This window comes from Coffea eugenioides, chromosome 2 (genome assembly GCF_003713205.1).
Source record: "Coffea eugenioides isolate CCC68of chromosome 2, Ceug_1.0, whole genome shotgun sequence".
NCBI lineage: Eukaryota > Viridiplantae > Streptophyta > Magnoliopsida > Gentianales > Rubiaceae > Coffea > Coffea eugenioides.
The window spans coordinates 10,143,235-10,159,649 of record NC_040036.1 but is presented as its reverse complement, the minus strand read 5'-3'; the positions used below and the strand labels follow the sequence as shown (position 1 = coordinate 10,159,649).

At 37.4% G+C, this 16,415-nt stretch overlaps 2 protein-coding genes across 3 annotated transcripts; one reads left to right on the top strand and one right to left on the bottom strand.

The window, feature by feature from the left end:
- The first annotated feature begins 1,224 nt into the window (after positions 1 to 1,224).
- Positions 1,225 to 6,768, top strand: LOC113761298 (serine/threonine protein phosphatase 2A 57 kDa regulatory subunit B' beta isoform-like). 2 transcript variants are annotated; one of them, XM_027304228.1, is made up of 4 exons: positions 1,231 to 1,307; positions 1,527 to 1,588; positions 1,801 to 3,008; positions 6,052 to 6,768. In XM_027304228.1, the coding sequence occupies exons 3-4, from the start codon at positions 1,869 to 1,871 to the stop codon at positions 6,352 to 6,354; spliced, it is 1,443 nt and encodes a 480-aa protein (XP_027160029.1). In that variant the 5' UTR covers positions 1,231 to 1,307; positions 1,527 to 1,588; positions 1,801 to 1,868; the 3' UTR covers positions 6,355 to 6,768. The 2 variants fall into 2 exon arrangements, with proteins under 2 accessions (XP_027160028.1, XP_027160029.1); XM_027304227.1 differs by having other exon boundaries at positions 1,225 to 1,588.
- Positions 6,769 to 7,315: 547 nt separating this feature from the next.
- LOC113761297 (probable pectate lyase 12) lies at positions 7,316 to 14,684 on the bottom strand. The gene is made up of 5 exons (XM_027304226.1): positions 14,135 to 14,684; positions 12,717 to 13,428; positions 12,374 to 12,565; positions 10,918 to 11,123; positions 7,316 to 7,878 (listed from the first exon to the last, which is right to left on the bottom strand). Exons 1-5 carry the CDS (start codon positions 14,278 to 14,280, stop codon positions 7,647 to 7,649), a joined length of 1,488 nt encoding a protein of 495 aa, XP_027160027.1. The 5' UTR covers positions 14,281 to 14,684; the 3' UTR covers positions 7,316 to 7,646.
- Positions 14,685 to 16,415: the final 1,731 nt, after the last annotated feature.

Below are 16,415 nucleotides of genomic sequence, written 5' to 3'. Positions count from 1 at the left end.
CTAGAGAGAACTGTCTGTTTAGAGCTAGTTCTCAAGATATGTGGTTGGACTTCTGGTGTGTTGCAGGGGGAGTAGGTGGCTTGGGTTGGGCTGTAGAAGATTGGCCTAACTGTCGTGGGAGGTAAACAAAAGATATTGGATGCCAGAATTGTTGGGGGTGCCTCTGGGTGGTTAGAGGGATTTTCTACTATCCTAGTTTCTGGTCCACGTATTTTAGGACGCTTAGCTCAGAGACTAGTAGCCCCGTTTGGTTAAGTGGGACGTGGAATCATGGGACCGTGTCTGTGTTACTCTTCGTCTGATGAAACGAAGTGCGAGAAATATTGGATGTGTTGATTGAGCATTTCCGGCGGTTCTCTGTTCTATTTTGATGGTACGACTAAGTACGGCGTCATTACTGTGCCAATAATTGGGAATTTCAACTGAACTGTAAATTTGCCTACTGATTTGACTTGCTAAACTTGAAATTTCCGAAAATAAATAGTTGCTATGTTTAAAAAGGAAATATCGAAGGTAATAGTTCTAAAATTTCTCGTTGCACCAAATCTCCAAAAGTTGGGAGAGAGAGAGAGAGAGTAGAGAGCTTAACATAAATACAATCACTGTCTAAAGTACTACTAACAACTACGTATTCAGCTAAATACATCTCTAACCTTGAAGAATTGAAAATTTTTCCAGAAGGCAAGTAATTGGCTGGGTTTCGGTTGAAAATCTATTATCCATATAATAGACTTACCAGTCTACTACTAACACCATCTAAAGTCCTGGGCAACCCAAATTTGATTTCTTAATACACTTGCTATTTGTTAGTGCTTGGTACTAATAAAATCCTAATAGAAAAATGATTTTGACTTCTATAAAGAATATTAATCTCTAAAACTAGACCCTTTATTGTTATTTAAGTCATCTAAAAGTGAAACAATAACAATTTGTGTAAAGATTAGATGAACGTGATTTTGAAAATCTTTTAGAATTTTATATCACACACGTTACATTATTAAAGTGATTAAAGAAATTTTCTGAAAAATGAAATTCAAACGAATATAAGGTGTTATCATGCTATTATTAGTTAGAGAGAGAGAGAGAGAGATCTCATACTGGAAGGAAAGAAGTGCTTAAAATTGGTCCAAAAGCAAGAGGAGTAAAATGTAAAGCAAAAGAAAAAAGGAAGGTGCTATCCAAGTGTCCAGCAGTTAAATCTTTACATGTACTTACACAGTAGAACCACAAAAATAGAAAGAAATATAAATAAACACTGATACATATTTGTTGCAGCGAGCTCGGACTGGGAGGCGCGCACACAAATGGTTTGGGGCTTTCCATCTCATACGATTTCCCCTTCCTTTTCGGATCTCTAATCTTCTCTCATCTTAATCTAATATCCCAAAATTTTTTCTTTAGCTTTCATCCCACTCATTCTTTCGCTCTCTACACACACTCCAGTGTGTAATTCTTGATTCATTCTCCCCAAGAAATTTGACTGTAATTCCTGCATTTCTGTGCCATTTTTATGTCTTAATTTTCAGGGTTTACATTAAATTCATTGATCATCGACTTCTTCTAAACAGTCGATTCTCAATCCCTTGAGGTATTTCTTACTGACCCTTTTGTTATTTCTGTTGAAATATGAATTAAAAAGCAGCGGGCACAAAAAATTACTGTCATTATAGACCAGCAAAAAAAAAAAAAAAAAGATTCCCTTTTTGTGTTATTATGTTTGTTATGCGTTGTTAACGTTATTTATTAGTTTATTCTTGAAAAGGCTTTGTGAAGTTTTTTGATGTTTGGGGCATATCTTAGGTTTCATGTGGAATAGTGAAGAAGCAGTAGAGGAAGGGAGGATATAGTGTTAGTAGTGGTTTAAAAGTATGTTCAATAAAATCAGAAAAAAAGGACATCGAAAGGCCTCAAAATCGGATGGAGCTGAGACCCCAATACCTACCAACAATGCAGCGCCTAATCCTGATGTTACTGTTAATCATGCTTCAAGAACGGCCGGTGCACCATCTCAACCTTTGTCTTTGGACTGTCTGGGACACAGTTCTGGAGTGGTTGAAGTATTACCCTTGTTGAAAGAAATTCCGCTGTCTGAAAGGCATGCTTTGTTCATCAGAAAGCTCCAAATTTGTTGCGTTTCCTTTGATTTTTCAGACACTTTGAAGAATGCCCGAGAAAAGGAGATTAAGAGGCAAACTCTCAATGAGCTGATTGAATTAGTGCAATCAGGGTCTTCTAAAATGAATGAAATAATGCAGGAAGGGTTAGTGAAAATGATATCAATCAATGTTTTTCGGTGTTTACCGCCTGCAATGCATGAGAATACAGGGTCAGAGAGTGGTGACCCTGATGAGGATGAAATGTTTATGGACCCATCATGGCCTCACTTGCAACTTGTGTATGAGTTACTTTTGAGATATGTGGTATCACCTGATATGGACACTAAGATAGCCAAGCGATATCTTGATCATTCTTTTGTTCTAAAATTACTGGATTTATTCGATTCTGAGGACGCCAGAGAGCGTGAATACTTGAAGACTATTCTTCACCGCATTTATGGGAAATTCATGGTGCATCGCCCATTTATTAGGAAAGCGATAAATGATGTATTTTACCGGTTTTTATTTGAAACAGAGAGGCACAGTGGGATTTGTGAGTTGCTAGAGATTCTTGGAAGTATTATAAATGGGTTCGCTCTGCCAATGAAAGAAGAGCATAAATTGTTCCTTGTTCGGGCTCTTATTCCATTGCACAAGGCCAAGTGTGTCGCATCATATCATCAGCAGTTATCTTACTGCATTACACAATTCGTAGAGAAAGATTATAGATTGGCAGATATTGTGATTAGGGGATTGCTGAAGTACTGGCCTGTAACCAACTGCGGCAAGGAAGTTCTCTTTCTTGGAGAACTAGAAGATGTCTTGGAAGCCACACAGTCTGAGGAGTTTCAGCGCTGCATGGTGCCTTTATTTAGACAAGTTGCTCGAAGCATCAACAGCTCCCATTTTCAGGTTTGAGAATGATCACTTTTGTCTTTGGAATTTTATAAAATCTAAATGAGACACCTGTGTCCTTAAATTCTTGAACAGCTTCACCTCATTGCTATGCTTTTGCTTTTCTAACAAGTCATGACTCTTTAGCATTAGTTATCAGATTTAATGCATATTACACCATTAGATTGATTAACGAGCATTAGTAGATTGTACATTGTGCATTTGGGTGCTATGAGCCATTTATAATGAAAGGGGGAAATTATTTTCCCTGCTTTTTATTACTTGGACGGACGAAAGTTAAGTGAGGTCCAGATTGACATACTGTTTGCTCTTACTTATAAGTTTAACCATGGTAAGTTTATGAAGTTTGTCTGGGTTTATGAAGAAAACTTATGATTTCCAACTTTTTGGAGGTTGTTCTCTGGCATTGTGCTCTATATTTCGTGTAGCAGTCACTGTCTTTATTTATCCTAGACTTATTCTTTTCAAATTCTGAAACACTGTTTGAGGCTTCGAATGATGATAATGTTAAGTATTCATGGGAATGTTCTGTTTCCAGACTATATGATTCTAAAAAATGTTCTGAACATGTGCATTATAGTAATGCAACTTTCTTTAGAGCCAATGATGGGTAATAGACTGATAAGGAACAAGTGCAGCTACTGTGGACATATATATATATATATATATATGTTCCAATCATATACTCAAGCTGTTGAATGTCACGCAAATCATAATGACCGTCTTTGGGTCATATAACTATATGAGCAGGTGTTACAGTGGGACAGAGTCCTAAAATTTAGGATTGGTTCATATTATAGGTAGCTTATACAGTGATGAAGAATATGCAATATGGTGTTATAGAATTTGGAATCACCAGCCAATCAAGTGGTCGTTGGAATTAAAATATGAATGTATAGTACCAAGAACATGATTCTGGTCCTGAGGACATAGAACAGGATTTTAAATATGTTTGAAATACCAGAAATCTCTTGTATTAGGATAATATCATCCAATTTATAACAAGTTGTGTAATATTTTTGACCTAGTATACAGCTATGGCACCCTACAATCTGGTATGACCGTTGGTCAGTTATGACATGAATAAGTACCTGAATTTACGGGTCCAGGAAATTGATCAATGGTTAAAGATCTCTAGTCTTGCTCAATACATAAAATTTGTTTTCTATTTACAAATATCCAGTTTCTAGTTATACAGAAAATTGTATATTGTTCATGCTTATTTGTATGATTGTGTAAACTTACGTACCAAACAATGTGTATAACTTTACTGTAAAGGACAATGTTTACCATGTTTATCACACTGTTATTTGACAACAGTCAATGGAATGAATAGTTTCATCATTTTTAGATGGGTACATTCATTCCATACATCTTGATTAAGAGATTCCTTTGAAATATTTACATTTTTCCACTTAGACCACCTTTTCATTCATAGGACTAAATGGGTTTAAACAAAATTAGGTTCGTAACCTTGTCATATCTCATATTTGTTTAGTTTTGGAGATGGCATTGATGACCATTTTGAAGCTTCATCCAACGTACATGGCATAATACAATCCCCTGGGGGAAGTGTGTGTATTGATGACAAGTTGACTTCTTTAGTAGGATGTCTTCTCCATTCTCCTGCATATTCTGGATGCTAGACCAGTATTTTAAAAGGATTATTTACAGGACCATTAAATCTAGGATTCCTTGCGCTGGTTAATTAACGTCTCCTAATTTAGTCTGACTAAATTTGCGTTTAGAAGTTACGGTCAACTTGGTGTTTTTTTTTTTTTGCATTGCGGAATTGGAACCATAAACCCCACTATGGGTATGAGTTTTGGTCTTCTTCCTTGCCTGTTGTTTTTGAACCAAAATGGGGTTCATTCTACTAAAGAGCTAATCAATTTGAACCCCAAGTCATAAGTGGAGAATGATGGGGGGCACAATCTAAAACTTTGATCCCCATTGAATTATTCCCATTCCAACCAAATAGTTGCAATGGGTATCATTACTTTGATATCCATTCCTGACCCCCATACCTGTTTACCAAACATCCCCTTAGTTTCTAAAAATTCCTTTCAACTTCCAAAGGAGATTATTGTAATTATATTAGAATAGATAAGTTCAATTTTAATCTAGCTCAGGATAGTTTGCTCGTTTAATTTGATTGTTTCTGCCTAAGTTTACACTTGTTCAGTTGAAAGAGAAGATGCTTTGAATTCCTTAATTGTTAGTTTGGATAAGATTGAATCATTTTTAATCTATTCTTGTTGTTTACGTTAAGCTATAGAAAATAAGAGTGTATCAGTTGTAAAGGATATTGATAATTAGCACAGTCAGTGAATCATATCGCCTTTTGTTGCTGTGAGGGTCCTTTTAAGATTTGATAGTAGGCCAGTGGTAATTATTCAAAAAAAAAACCGATGGTCATTGGCAGAGCACTTGCAGCATACTAAGATATTGGGATGGCTCAGAATTTTGTGCTTATTTAGGTGTTGAAATTTCAGTTTTAAGGAGAAATTGACTGAAAAACTGCTTTATCTTTTTTACTTTCGTTCAGTTTTCAGGTTGTCAAAAGATGTAACTTAATCAGATTTCAATATATATGTAATTTGACGTTGGGGTTGTCACATTTGCATCTTATTCTCCTCAAAAACCGAAATGATACAATTATTTCGCTAGGTCATTAATGTTCACAATGTCCTGGTGTGCAAATAAAAAAATGTTTCAGGCCCGATTGTATACGCATAATGATGTGAATATGTCACAAATTTTCAGGCCAGATTGAACAGCATAATCAAAATTTTCTCGGACCCGATTGAACACCCATAACTATGTGAATGTCTCACAAACATCAGTCCCTATTAAACACCATAACTCTTATGATTATCTGACAACTGGTTTTACATTCGTAATTGCCTTGGACGTCCATAGCTTATGTTTTCCTTTGATAGTATTTTGATGTAAAGCACGTGTACCCATGCATTAAATTTCAAGCTTGAAAATGGATGGGAATTTTGTCTGAAGATTTTCACGGTAAGTTAAACTGCAGGTTGCAGAACGGGCGCTATTCTGGTGGAACAATGAGCATATAGTGAGCTTGATTGCAGAGAATCGCCATACCATCTTGCCAATTATCTTTGAAGCTTTAGAAAAGAACATAAAGTGTCACTGGAACCAGGCTATCAATGGGCTAACGGCTAATGTTCGAAGGATGTTCCAGGAGATGGATGCTGAGCTGTTTGAAGAGTGCCAAAGGCAATATGAAGAAAGGGAGGCCAGGGCTGGAAGCCTGGAGGAGCAGCGGGTGTTGACATGGAAGAGACTCGAAGAGGCCGCTGCAAATGGGTGTTGACATACAAAACTGTAAGAGCAGCTGTACTGGCTGGGGAAGATGTGATTAGAGTTGACTCACTGATCTACTTGTAGATTTCCACTGCAGCACATAATTCGCCTATAATCAGGGCAATGAGCGGCACAAGTTCTGGTATTGGTGGCGCACGGTCTCGGCCTATTGCCCCGAAATGAGCAAAGTTCTTTTGCGATCCGCCCTCTGTCACTGTTCTGTCTTTTATTCTGGGGAGAGAAGTTGGACGAAATTCTGCCATCTTCTCTTCTCGACCAAGTGCAGTGCTTTTTGCTAATATGTGTTTCTAATTATAGTTTGGCTTTTTGATCGTTTTTTGTCATTCAATTTTGAGATGACAGTGAAAGCAATGTTGGAAGTAGTTTGTAGTTAATATCTCATTCAAAAGGGTTTTTTTTTTTTTTTTTTTTTTCACCCTTGGTAGCAATAAGTTCAGTGGTTAAAAGAATCTGCTTGCTCTTCTTTCCGCTAATTGATCTCTGCTGTTGGATTAATTTGGGCATTGATTGGCAAACATGGTGACGGCATGGCATCCCCCGTTAAATGGCCATGCAGAGCTGCTGCTGCTGCTGGTGGAACTGGAAGGCACTGCCAACTCAAAAATGATCAGTTGATAATTTATGTACAACAATTTTAAATCAAGACGTGGTATGATGAAGAGAAGATTCTTGCAGCATTTAAGCAAAGATCAGCTGGACGATTTGTCTACTTTACATGATGACACTGCGACATCCCACGTTTAAGGCCTCTTTAGCCATCCAAATCAAAATACTTACTAAAATCTCTTTAAAAAAAAAAACCCCCGGCAAAGAAGAAAGGAAAGAAGTGTTTCTGATTGATCATTCAATTTCAAAGAATAGCAAAGAAAATGGCTCTGAAACTGATGTTTGACCCGAAGTAACCACTTCAGCCACTCATACTCTATCCTCTCCCCCATATGCATAAATAATTGATAATTCTCTCCCCATCACATTACTTGACTTTGGGCAAAATCAATTCCTTCTACATCAAAATGGCCCACTGAAAAGCAACAAGAGAAAATGAAAATTCTATACTGACCCCACCAAAAAAAAAAAAAAAGAAAAGACGAATCCCTGAGCGTTGCCTTGAGGTGCTTGTTCAATTGATGCCTGAGAATCAAAATTACATGTGCAGGAAGAGATGTGATGGTTGATCTTCTTCCTTTTTCCCTCTAAATAATTAATTAAAAATGTTAGTTTCTTCCTTTTTCTTTTCTTTTTTTTTTGGCTCTTTAAATTCCTATATACTAGTAATAATAATCATAGTAGAGCACCTTGGTTGGTGATCATGCACGAAATTAAAATAATTAGAAGAGACAAAAAGACGAGCGCAGATGGTGTTGGAGGAGGAGGAGGTGGTGGTGCGCCGCTGCCAAATATCATACCGAAGAAGTCGCCATCTCCGCCAGGAGCGGACCCCGAACCGCCATGACCGTTTGCGCTGTCTCCGGTGGTAGACCCCCCGCCATAGGATATGCTAACGCTGTTGTCCCTGTACCATGGTTACCATTATCATATCAGCATCAAAATCATAATCATAATGAAGGGCAGAAAACACCACCACCACCACCGGAAAAGAGTAGTAACTTGCTTGCTGGAGGAAAAAAAAAAACATGCAATAATAATAATGATGATGATGATTGATTGATTGATTGATTTAAGCAAGTCAGCTAACTAATCGAGGGATTTGAAGGTGAGAAAAGGATTTGAAGACCAGAGCCAAAATAATTGAAGAAAGTGATGCATTACAAAAGGATGGACACCTGATTGAGAGAGTGATGTAGGCAGGAGAATGAAATTCGGCCTATGGCTTGCTATCACAAATGTACCACCAACCTAGCGTTGTTCCTTATTATCTCTGCTCCATTAATTCTTTTTCAGACACACTCTTCTTTCTCATAATCATCATGTATTAAAGCCGCCACTCTTCTTTCTGTTTTCCTTGATACATTAGATGCATGATGAAGATGGGAAGTCATCCTCACACTACTAGTTCCTTCTTGCACAAAAACCAGACATTCACACTACTAGTGTCGTATTTTTTTGGTCTACAAAAGAAGCCAAGTGGGGAAGGGGGGGCTCAGACGTCGCTTAAAAGTCTCAAACACGCGTGATGAGGTTGGCTTATTATATCCCTATTCCTTTGCGTAAATTAAAGGTTGTGTTTGGATTGCATTTTTTGTGATTTTTCATGAAAAAATTATTGTAGCGATTTGATATATGTGAGGGAAAAAGGTAATAGAAAAATGTGATCACGAAAAGCGACGTAATTTTTCGACGAAAACCGGCAATCCAAACAAGGCATTGTGTCCATGTTGCAACCCAACCCAATTTGATATTTTGATGCTGTGCAGCAGCAGTATATTTTTGCTTGGTTTAAAAGGGGTAATAATTACGGAAATCTCAGAACCGGAGAACAACGGTGGGGTGGGGCAAAGCAAGCAAGCGGCGCCAATCGGAGTATGGGCTCTTTTCCAGTTTCCCGTTCCAATGTCGAAATCAATAATGAGCCGAACTAATTTGTACCAAAACAAAGTGGTTCCCGAATGGAATACCATAAAAGACTCAGGCCCCACAACCCCATCCAACGCTGAATTGGCTGGAGAGCATATTTATTGAATGGAGAAAGAATCTGAGAATATTTATTATCATATCTAACCCGCTTCACTTTTCACACCAGGAACAAGAAAGAAGATCAATAAAAAGCGCTCTCCGTTCACACACAGTCACACACTAGCTTAGTACTAATATTTTATTATTTCTTAAAATTTATTGGCACAAAGCCGCCACTACTGTTTTCATTACCCGATGGATGATCAGTTATCGTTCATTCACAATAGAGAGATTAGAGTACATTTTTTTTGTTCTGACAAACATAAAACATTTATTTCGTCGTTGAAACGTGTTGACCTTGGGGATGCTTGACAGAGAGACAAAAATTTACGCGCTCAACCGACCTTTAATTATTTACTACTCCTACTAATATTCTTTCCTCTGAACTGATTGGTTTAGTAATTAGCAGATTCCTATGTTGTAAGGAGGGTTTGTAAAAGGCAGGAGTGAAAGTGAAAGTGAAAGTGGTGGTGGTAGTTGTAAGACAGTTGTAGTTGTTAGCAGTAAATCCGACCAAAAAGACAACAAAAGCAAACGCTAAAAGACAACTCAAAACAACGCTGTTAAGGCTGTCTGTCCAGCCAGCTTGCTTTTAGATTCGCAACACCCGCGCCTTCACGTGCATCCAAATCCAATCCATCAACACCCCCTCTTCCTTCGCACTCACTCTTCACCCTATGCCTATAATCTTGGTCCCATTTCATTTCTCCGCTTTTACTACTACTACTACACTATTTCTTTCTATTTCTACTACCCTATAAGTGACTTACTCCTGTTATTTATATATATATATATATATATATATATATTAGTATCATGGTACATGCAACGCCAAGGGTTTTTCAAAACCAAACTCCGTTTTGTTTGACAAATAAATTTTTTGAATATTTATTTAAAACTTTACTGTAGTTTACTGTAAAAAATTTTGAAGTGTATTTTTTTAAATATTTTAAAGTGTATAGTTTAAAAATTTTTAAAAATTTTTTGAGGTTACTGTAGATAAAATTTTTAAAAAACTTGTAGCAGATAAACTTGACAAAAAACTTGTAACAGATAAACTTGCAGCAGATAAAATTTTTTGTTTTTTCCTTTGTTTCATATTGTCTGACATTCCGATTGATTGTTTTACACTACTAGCTGGATAAGAGGGTATATATTCTCATCCGAGCATCCAATGAATTGGAGGGAGAAAATTGTGTCTTCTGCATGTCCAATTGGCTCCTCCCTTCCGTAGCATACTAGAATTATTGCCGTTAGATTTAATAAAATTACACACTACCTACCTCTGTCCCATATGTCTAGTCATATCATATTTTGGCTATGTGTTTTTTATGCAAAATACACTTCATCAAAATATTTTTTCTTTGTTTTATTTTTACCCTTAATCATGTGCTGATTAAAGTAAAAAATAAAAAACAATCACATCACATTTGATTTTATGCATCATTAATAAAAGATATAAAAAAAATTTTAGAGTATAAATTAAATAAAAATGTCTAATATGACAAATATTTTGACACAGCTAAAAAAAAAAGCAAGATGCTTTTAATGGGACTGAGAGAGTATTATTTAGTCGTTGACAGCAAGGGGCAAGTCGAGCAGAAATAGTACGGACTAGTATCTGTTCCCCAGACAAGTTGATTAGGGAATTTGACTTGGCAATGGACATATCCCAAGTGGTCCCAAAAAATCCACCAAGTTGGCCCAGTGGCATTTTGGTGGTTTGGCACTTAGTTAGAGGAAGAAATGCCCTTCAATTGGGACGGTTAATCTGACAGGTATTTTCAGTTGTCAAGAACGCAACCCTCTATTTGGAAAGTGAGTGTGAAGGCCAAACCATTTTTTTTTTTTGGGGGGGGGGGGGGGGTACAAAAAAAAAAGGTCATAGAACTACAGAAGCGGGAGTTGTATAGGATACCTGGGCCCACCAAGGACACCGGAGTTCAACGTTAGCTGGTCAATAAGTCCAGAAGACTTGGGCTCGACGCTGGAGGCCCTAGCATATTGGGCGCTCAGCCCCTCGCCCGAGGGGACGAAGAACGCTCCATTTACCATCATGTCCCCGTCCGTCCTCCAGTTCCAGTCACTCCAGTCCTTCTCGTCTGTTTCCACGCGCTTTGTCACCTGCTCCTCAGACATATATGTAATTAATAATCATACACCCAGGTTAGCAGCTGCATGACCATATTAAGCCAACCACGCTGCAAGCATGCGCGTGCATCACACGACGTCATTACTTGAACTTCCGCTTAATCCTACTCTCGTCGTCTAATTATTTAAATCAATGAATGAAAAATGAGCCGTTAACCAAACAGAAGAGCAGCGACTAATTAGTGCAAAGTCCCTTCGAAAATAAGTTTCTTGATCTGGGCTGTTTTCTTGGCCCGGTGTCCACTTTTCTTGTTGCATCTTCAAAAGTTAAGGACCATCTCTTTCTATTGTCAAAATGTGGGGAACACCAATTATAAAGTTCAGTTTAGATCACGAAATAAATAGGGAAACGATCCCAAATTGGTCATTTTCTGCAATATCCTATTTTCTTCCTTCATTTTTTGTCGTCTAAAAAAAAAAATTTCCCATTACAAATGGTAAAATTTGTCACCTCAGCCTCCCTTCTAATAAAAGAACATCACCATCCTAAGAGCCCAACAAATTAATTTTTGGCCGCCCCACGTTACACCAACGTTACTTTCCTGCCAATTTACATCTCAGGACAAAAACATATACATATAGCCCACGTGCACTTGCTAACACTCTTTGCATTATTCCCCAAAAGTCACTTTTGGTTTCAAATATCAACCCCTAAAGAATTCAGGATGGATCATCATCATCGATTGCATGGAAACCTAAGGCTATCGATAATCGGGCTTGTATGGATAGAGTATTATTTGAAATATTATTTGGAATAATTATTGTAATATTTTTTATAATGTAATGTATATGAGATAAAAAAAATGTAATTGAAGATATGAAAAGATGAATTGAAAAATTTATTTATAATACAAATAAAATATTATTTAATAAAATTTGATATCCAAACATAGTCGCACTCCTAAAGCACTCCTTTTCTTCTTTTGCATTAGATGAGATTTAAAAAGTGCCTTAAATTTTTTAAGGAATGCCAATATCATCTCATTTCCACGATCAATCTTTTTTTACCACAATCCCAAAAGCTGCCTTTGGTGGCGCGTAAAAGTACGCGCCTCCAATGCAAAAATCCCTTTAAGCAGAGTATTGTATGATGTTACTCCCATCATTGAGCCAATAATTCTGTAATCAGACAACAGTACAAACCACTAAACACTAGCTAATAACGATGGAAAAACAAAATGTCAGCAGTAAATATGAAATGGCTGTAAAAGTGGATTAATTACCTCCTTGGCATCCGGGTCGGGCGGGGCGATGTACCTATTTCCCTGACTATTGATGGTAGGATTAGCACTACCACCAATTGCATACATCTTCCATTCTGTGAAGTCATTGTTCACCACGTGTATGTACCCTCTCCTGCACCTTGGCATACGTTGTACTAACCCCAGTCCAAAATGATTAAACGCAATTGTCACCTATCCCAAAAATATAATTAATCAAAATTAATACCAATCACCCTCTTAATCAATCAATTTTTACAGTCTACCCCACAACTTCAGATACGAAAGCCCCATCACCCCTCCCCCCCCCCAAAAAAAATTTTTTTTTGGGGTAATTTTTACTGACCTGCATGCCGGAATCGGGTAAATACTTATCATCATGGCCAAGCAACATGACTTCATTGTGATGGGTAAAAAAGCTATTAGAGATAGTAATAGCTGTGGAACCCATGATAGCATCAATCAACCCATCGGTACAATGAGAAAGCGCACAATGATCAATCCAAAGATTCCTGGACGAAAATATCGAGATCCCATCACCGTCGGATTTCCCTCTCCACCCAACATGCGTTGGACTCGACCGTATGTTAGTGTTTCCGCTAGGGACACAGTCGTAAATGTGAATGTTATGAATAATGATGTTGCTTACGTACTGTAACGTTATACAGCCACCCCCAGTGATTTCCACATTTGCCCCTCGACCGTCAATGGTCTTGAAGCTGTTCACGATTAGTTCATGCTTAAGCTTGATTTGCATGTTGGCCGCAAAAATTATCCAGAGGGGTTCGTCTTGGATGACGGCGTGCCGGAGGGTGCCCGGAGTTGGGTTCGCGGCGTCGTGGTCGGAGGAGTCGGTGACCATGTAGATCTGTCCACCTTTGCCGCCCATTGCGGCTTGGCCGAACCCAATGGCGCAGTCGGCCAGGCGCTGGCGGTTGTTGGCCCAGTTGGGGTCGCATTTCCAGCAGTCATCTATTGGGTTGCCGGTCAGGCATTGGGCTTGGTCGTGGACCGTTGTGGAGAGTAGTTCTCTTCGCGATAAAGATGCATTTACCTTCCTGATTATGAGAAGGAAGGATTGGAAATGTATGTGAAAAATGAGGATGAGTTGTTAGCAGTATATTTTTTAAAACAAAAAACGTGGATGGCCGGAGATGCTGGGTTCGATTTTCCTTCCTATCTAGTTGTATCAAAAGAGAAAAGGAAAAATGGGGATGGCCCAGATTGGGAAATTGACAAATGAGGGGGCCAAGATTTTTCCTTGGATGAAAAAGCAAGAGCTAATTGGGCGATTCTTTTGGGGGAAAAACGAAAGCAAGGTATAAGCGGTAAAATGCCAGCAGAAACACACAAACCACATGGTACAGTTGGCTAGTGTTCGAAATCAAGATGGTTTATCAAGAAACTAAAAGCGTCTCAGATCATAAAATTTGACAAAGAAGCAAGGAAAGGTCAGCATTTGTGGTTAAAAAAAAAAACCATTCTGAAACAGAGTGGCTAGTCAGGAGGTGAGAGGGGAGAGTGGCGAGTCAGGAAAGGGGAAATGAGAACAATTTTTCCAAAAATTTGCTGAGTTAAGCAAAACCCAGGTGGGTATTTTAAAGGTTTCTGTTGCAAAAACAATGGGGAAAGAATTAAAGTCCAGTCGGTCCAGTCAGTCAATGCTAGGTGGGTGGAAATGCATAGGAGAAAACAGAGATGCATATGTAAGAGAGAATGCAATAATGAGCAAAACCCAGAGAGCAAATGGGGCAAAGTTATTACCTTTGTACTTCATGAGCCACAGCCTCGGGGTAGGGGTGTTGGTTGGGGAGGGTGAGATTGAAAGAGGAGGCTTTAGCAGGGAGGGAGAGCAACAAGATTAAGAAGGGAATTCGCAGAATGCTGCACAAGTCAGGAGGAGGAAGCATTCTTGGAGGACTGGCAAACACGGCAAGGTCTAATGTTTTATGCTAGTAATTAATACTTGCTTTAGGAGATCAAACAGCTCTCTCAAGAATAGAAGTCTTGTTCCTGAATGCGCAGAGGAACCTGCAAAATTTGGGGAAATGTGATGCTATTTACATGGTGTACTTGTATTAAGCAAGTTTCTTTAATTAGTACAAGTAGTAATGTAAAATGAGGTTAGAGAATTGAATAAAAAAATAAATAAATTTATGTAACTTTCATGGTAGGGTTTTGGAGGGATTTTAGTAGTTTATTTGTAGAAGAAGAAAAGATGATGAGATTTGTTTGGGTGGCTGCGTTTGGGACACCATCTTTGGAATCGGGGAGTCGAAGAGGAGCGAAGGGAGGTTTATTTTCCTTCTCTTCACTGCTTCTTTGCAGCCTCCCTTAGACTTTCTTCACATTCGTACCTTGCTAGCTAATTATTCTGACGGTGAGAGAGAAGAAAAATATTACTCATCGTTGTGCTAAAAGGAGAAAAAGAGAAGATTTCAGATACAAGAGGCCTTATCCCAAAATGGAGAAAAATGCTGATTTCTCCTGTTTTGTGTCTAGGGTCCGTTTTGTTTAAATTGTATTTTTTATTTTTTAAAAAAAATTATTAGAATAATTTGATATATATTAAGTAAAAAGGTGATTAAAATTTTTAAAAAAAAAATTGCAATCCAAACGCAAAAGATTCTCTGCCTGAGCTATAGGAAGGTAAATTTGAAAAAATGACATGTTATTTCAGTTTGATGCTGCCGCTAATGTGTTAAATTGATTCGCCATTGCCATTGGTTGAAGACTGTGGACAAGCAACTTTTTTGCACTTTTCATGAATGGTGAAAAAGACATGTAATGTAAAGGTTAGATAATGCATAGCATCATAGTGGCATTTTTACCTATTCAGCTGCGTTAAGATGACAAGACCTCTTCAGCTCCTTGGGAATGGTTTTCCTTCCTCTTCCTTTTGCTTTGCCTTTTTGTGATCCAATTTGGGAATGGTTCAGTCTAATCAAAAGCGTTGAACGACTCCTAGAGGGAAGAATAAATTATCTGACATCAGTGCAGTTACTCTTTATTGATAACTTTTTTTAATTAGGTTTAAATATTAAATTTAATTTGGCTTATTTAGCATAGAAAAAAAAAAAAGTGGAGGTCAAACATACAAACTCGCAGATTGTAACTCCTCCTTCAATTGAATAATAGATTTTTGCTAAAATAATTTACACTTTTGTAGAACCAAAAAAAAGAAAGAAAGAACTCTGGACTCATGCGTCTTAAGCACTCAAAAATATCCCTCCTTAAGGTGAGATAAACATGATCACTTCTTGTCAACACAAAAAATCACACACATCAAAAAGTAAAGGTTGTGTTTGGATTGCATTTTTCTAGATTTTTTGTAGAAAAATTACTGTAGCGATTTGATATATGTGAGGTAAAAAGGTAATTAACAAATGTGTTCACGAAAAACGTAACAATTTTTCTTTAGAAAATGACTGTTCAAACAAGACCATATGACATATATAAATAAACTAGAGGGGAGTGCGCGGGTGTTTGGTGTCTGTGATTAGAGATAATTTTTCATTGGACAAATAATAGTACATTATGAAAAAAAATAGTCATCAAATATGACAAATCTAATAATAGTACATTTTAATTGTAGCACGTACTTGTGTACTTTGATTTATCAATACTTTTATAATTTTACCATCCCCAAAGATCCCTACAGTCAGTTAAAAATCGTCCAAGAGTAGACATAAGTTGTTTCAGAGAAAGGAATATCCTCCAATGGCTAGTTATAGCAACGTGTTAATTGTACAATATGTTAATATGTCTTTGTGTTAATTGCACAACAAAATCCACACTTTAATTAAATGTGTCTATAATACCATTTCAGTAATTATACCAACACATAAGCTTATAAGAGTTGTACTTGATGCAAAAACAGTTGCAAAATAATTTCATTTTTCAGAAATACTCAAACGTCTCATAAATCAAAACTTTAAATAAATAAAGACATTTTGGTAAATATACCTAAATACATGCTATCCTCAGTTGTACCAAAAATTTTAAAAAACTACATAACATTTCACATTCTAAAAAAATCCCTATC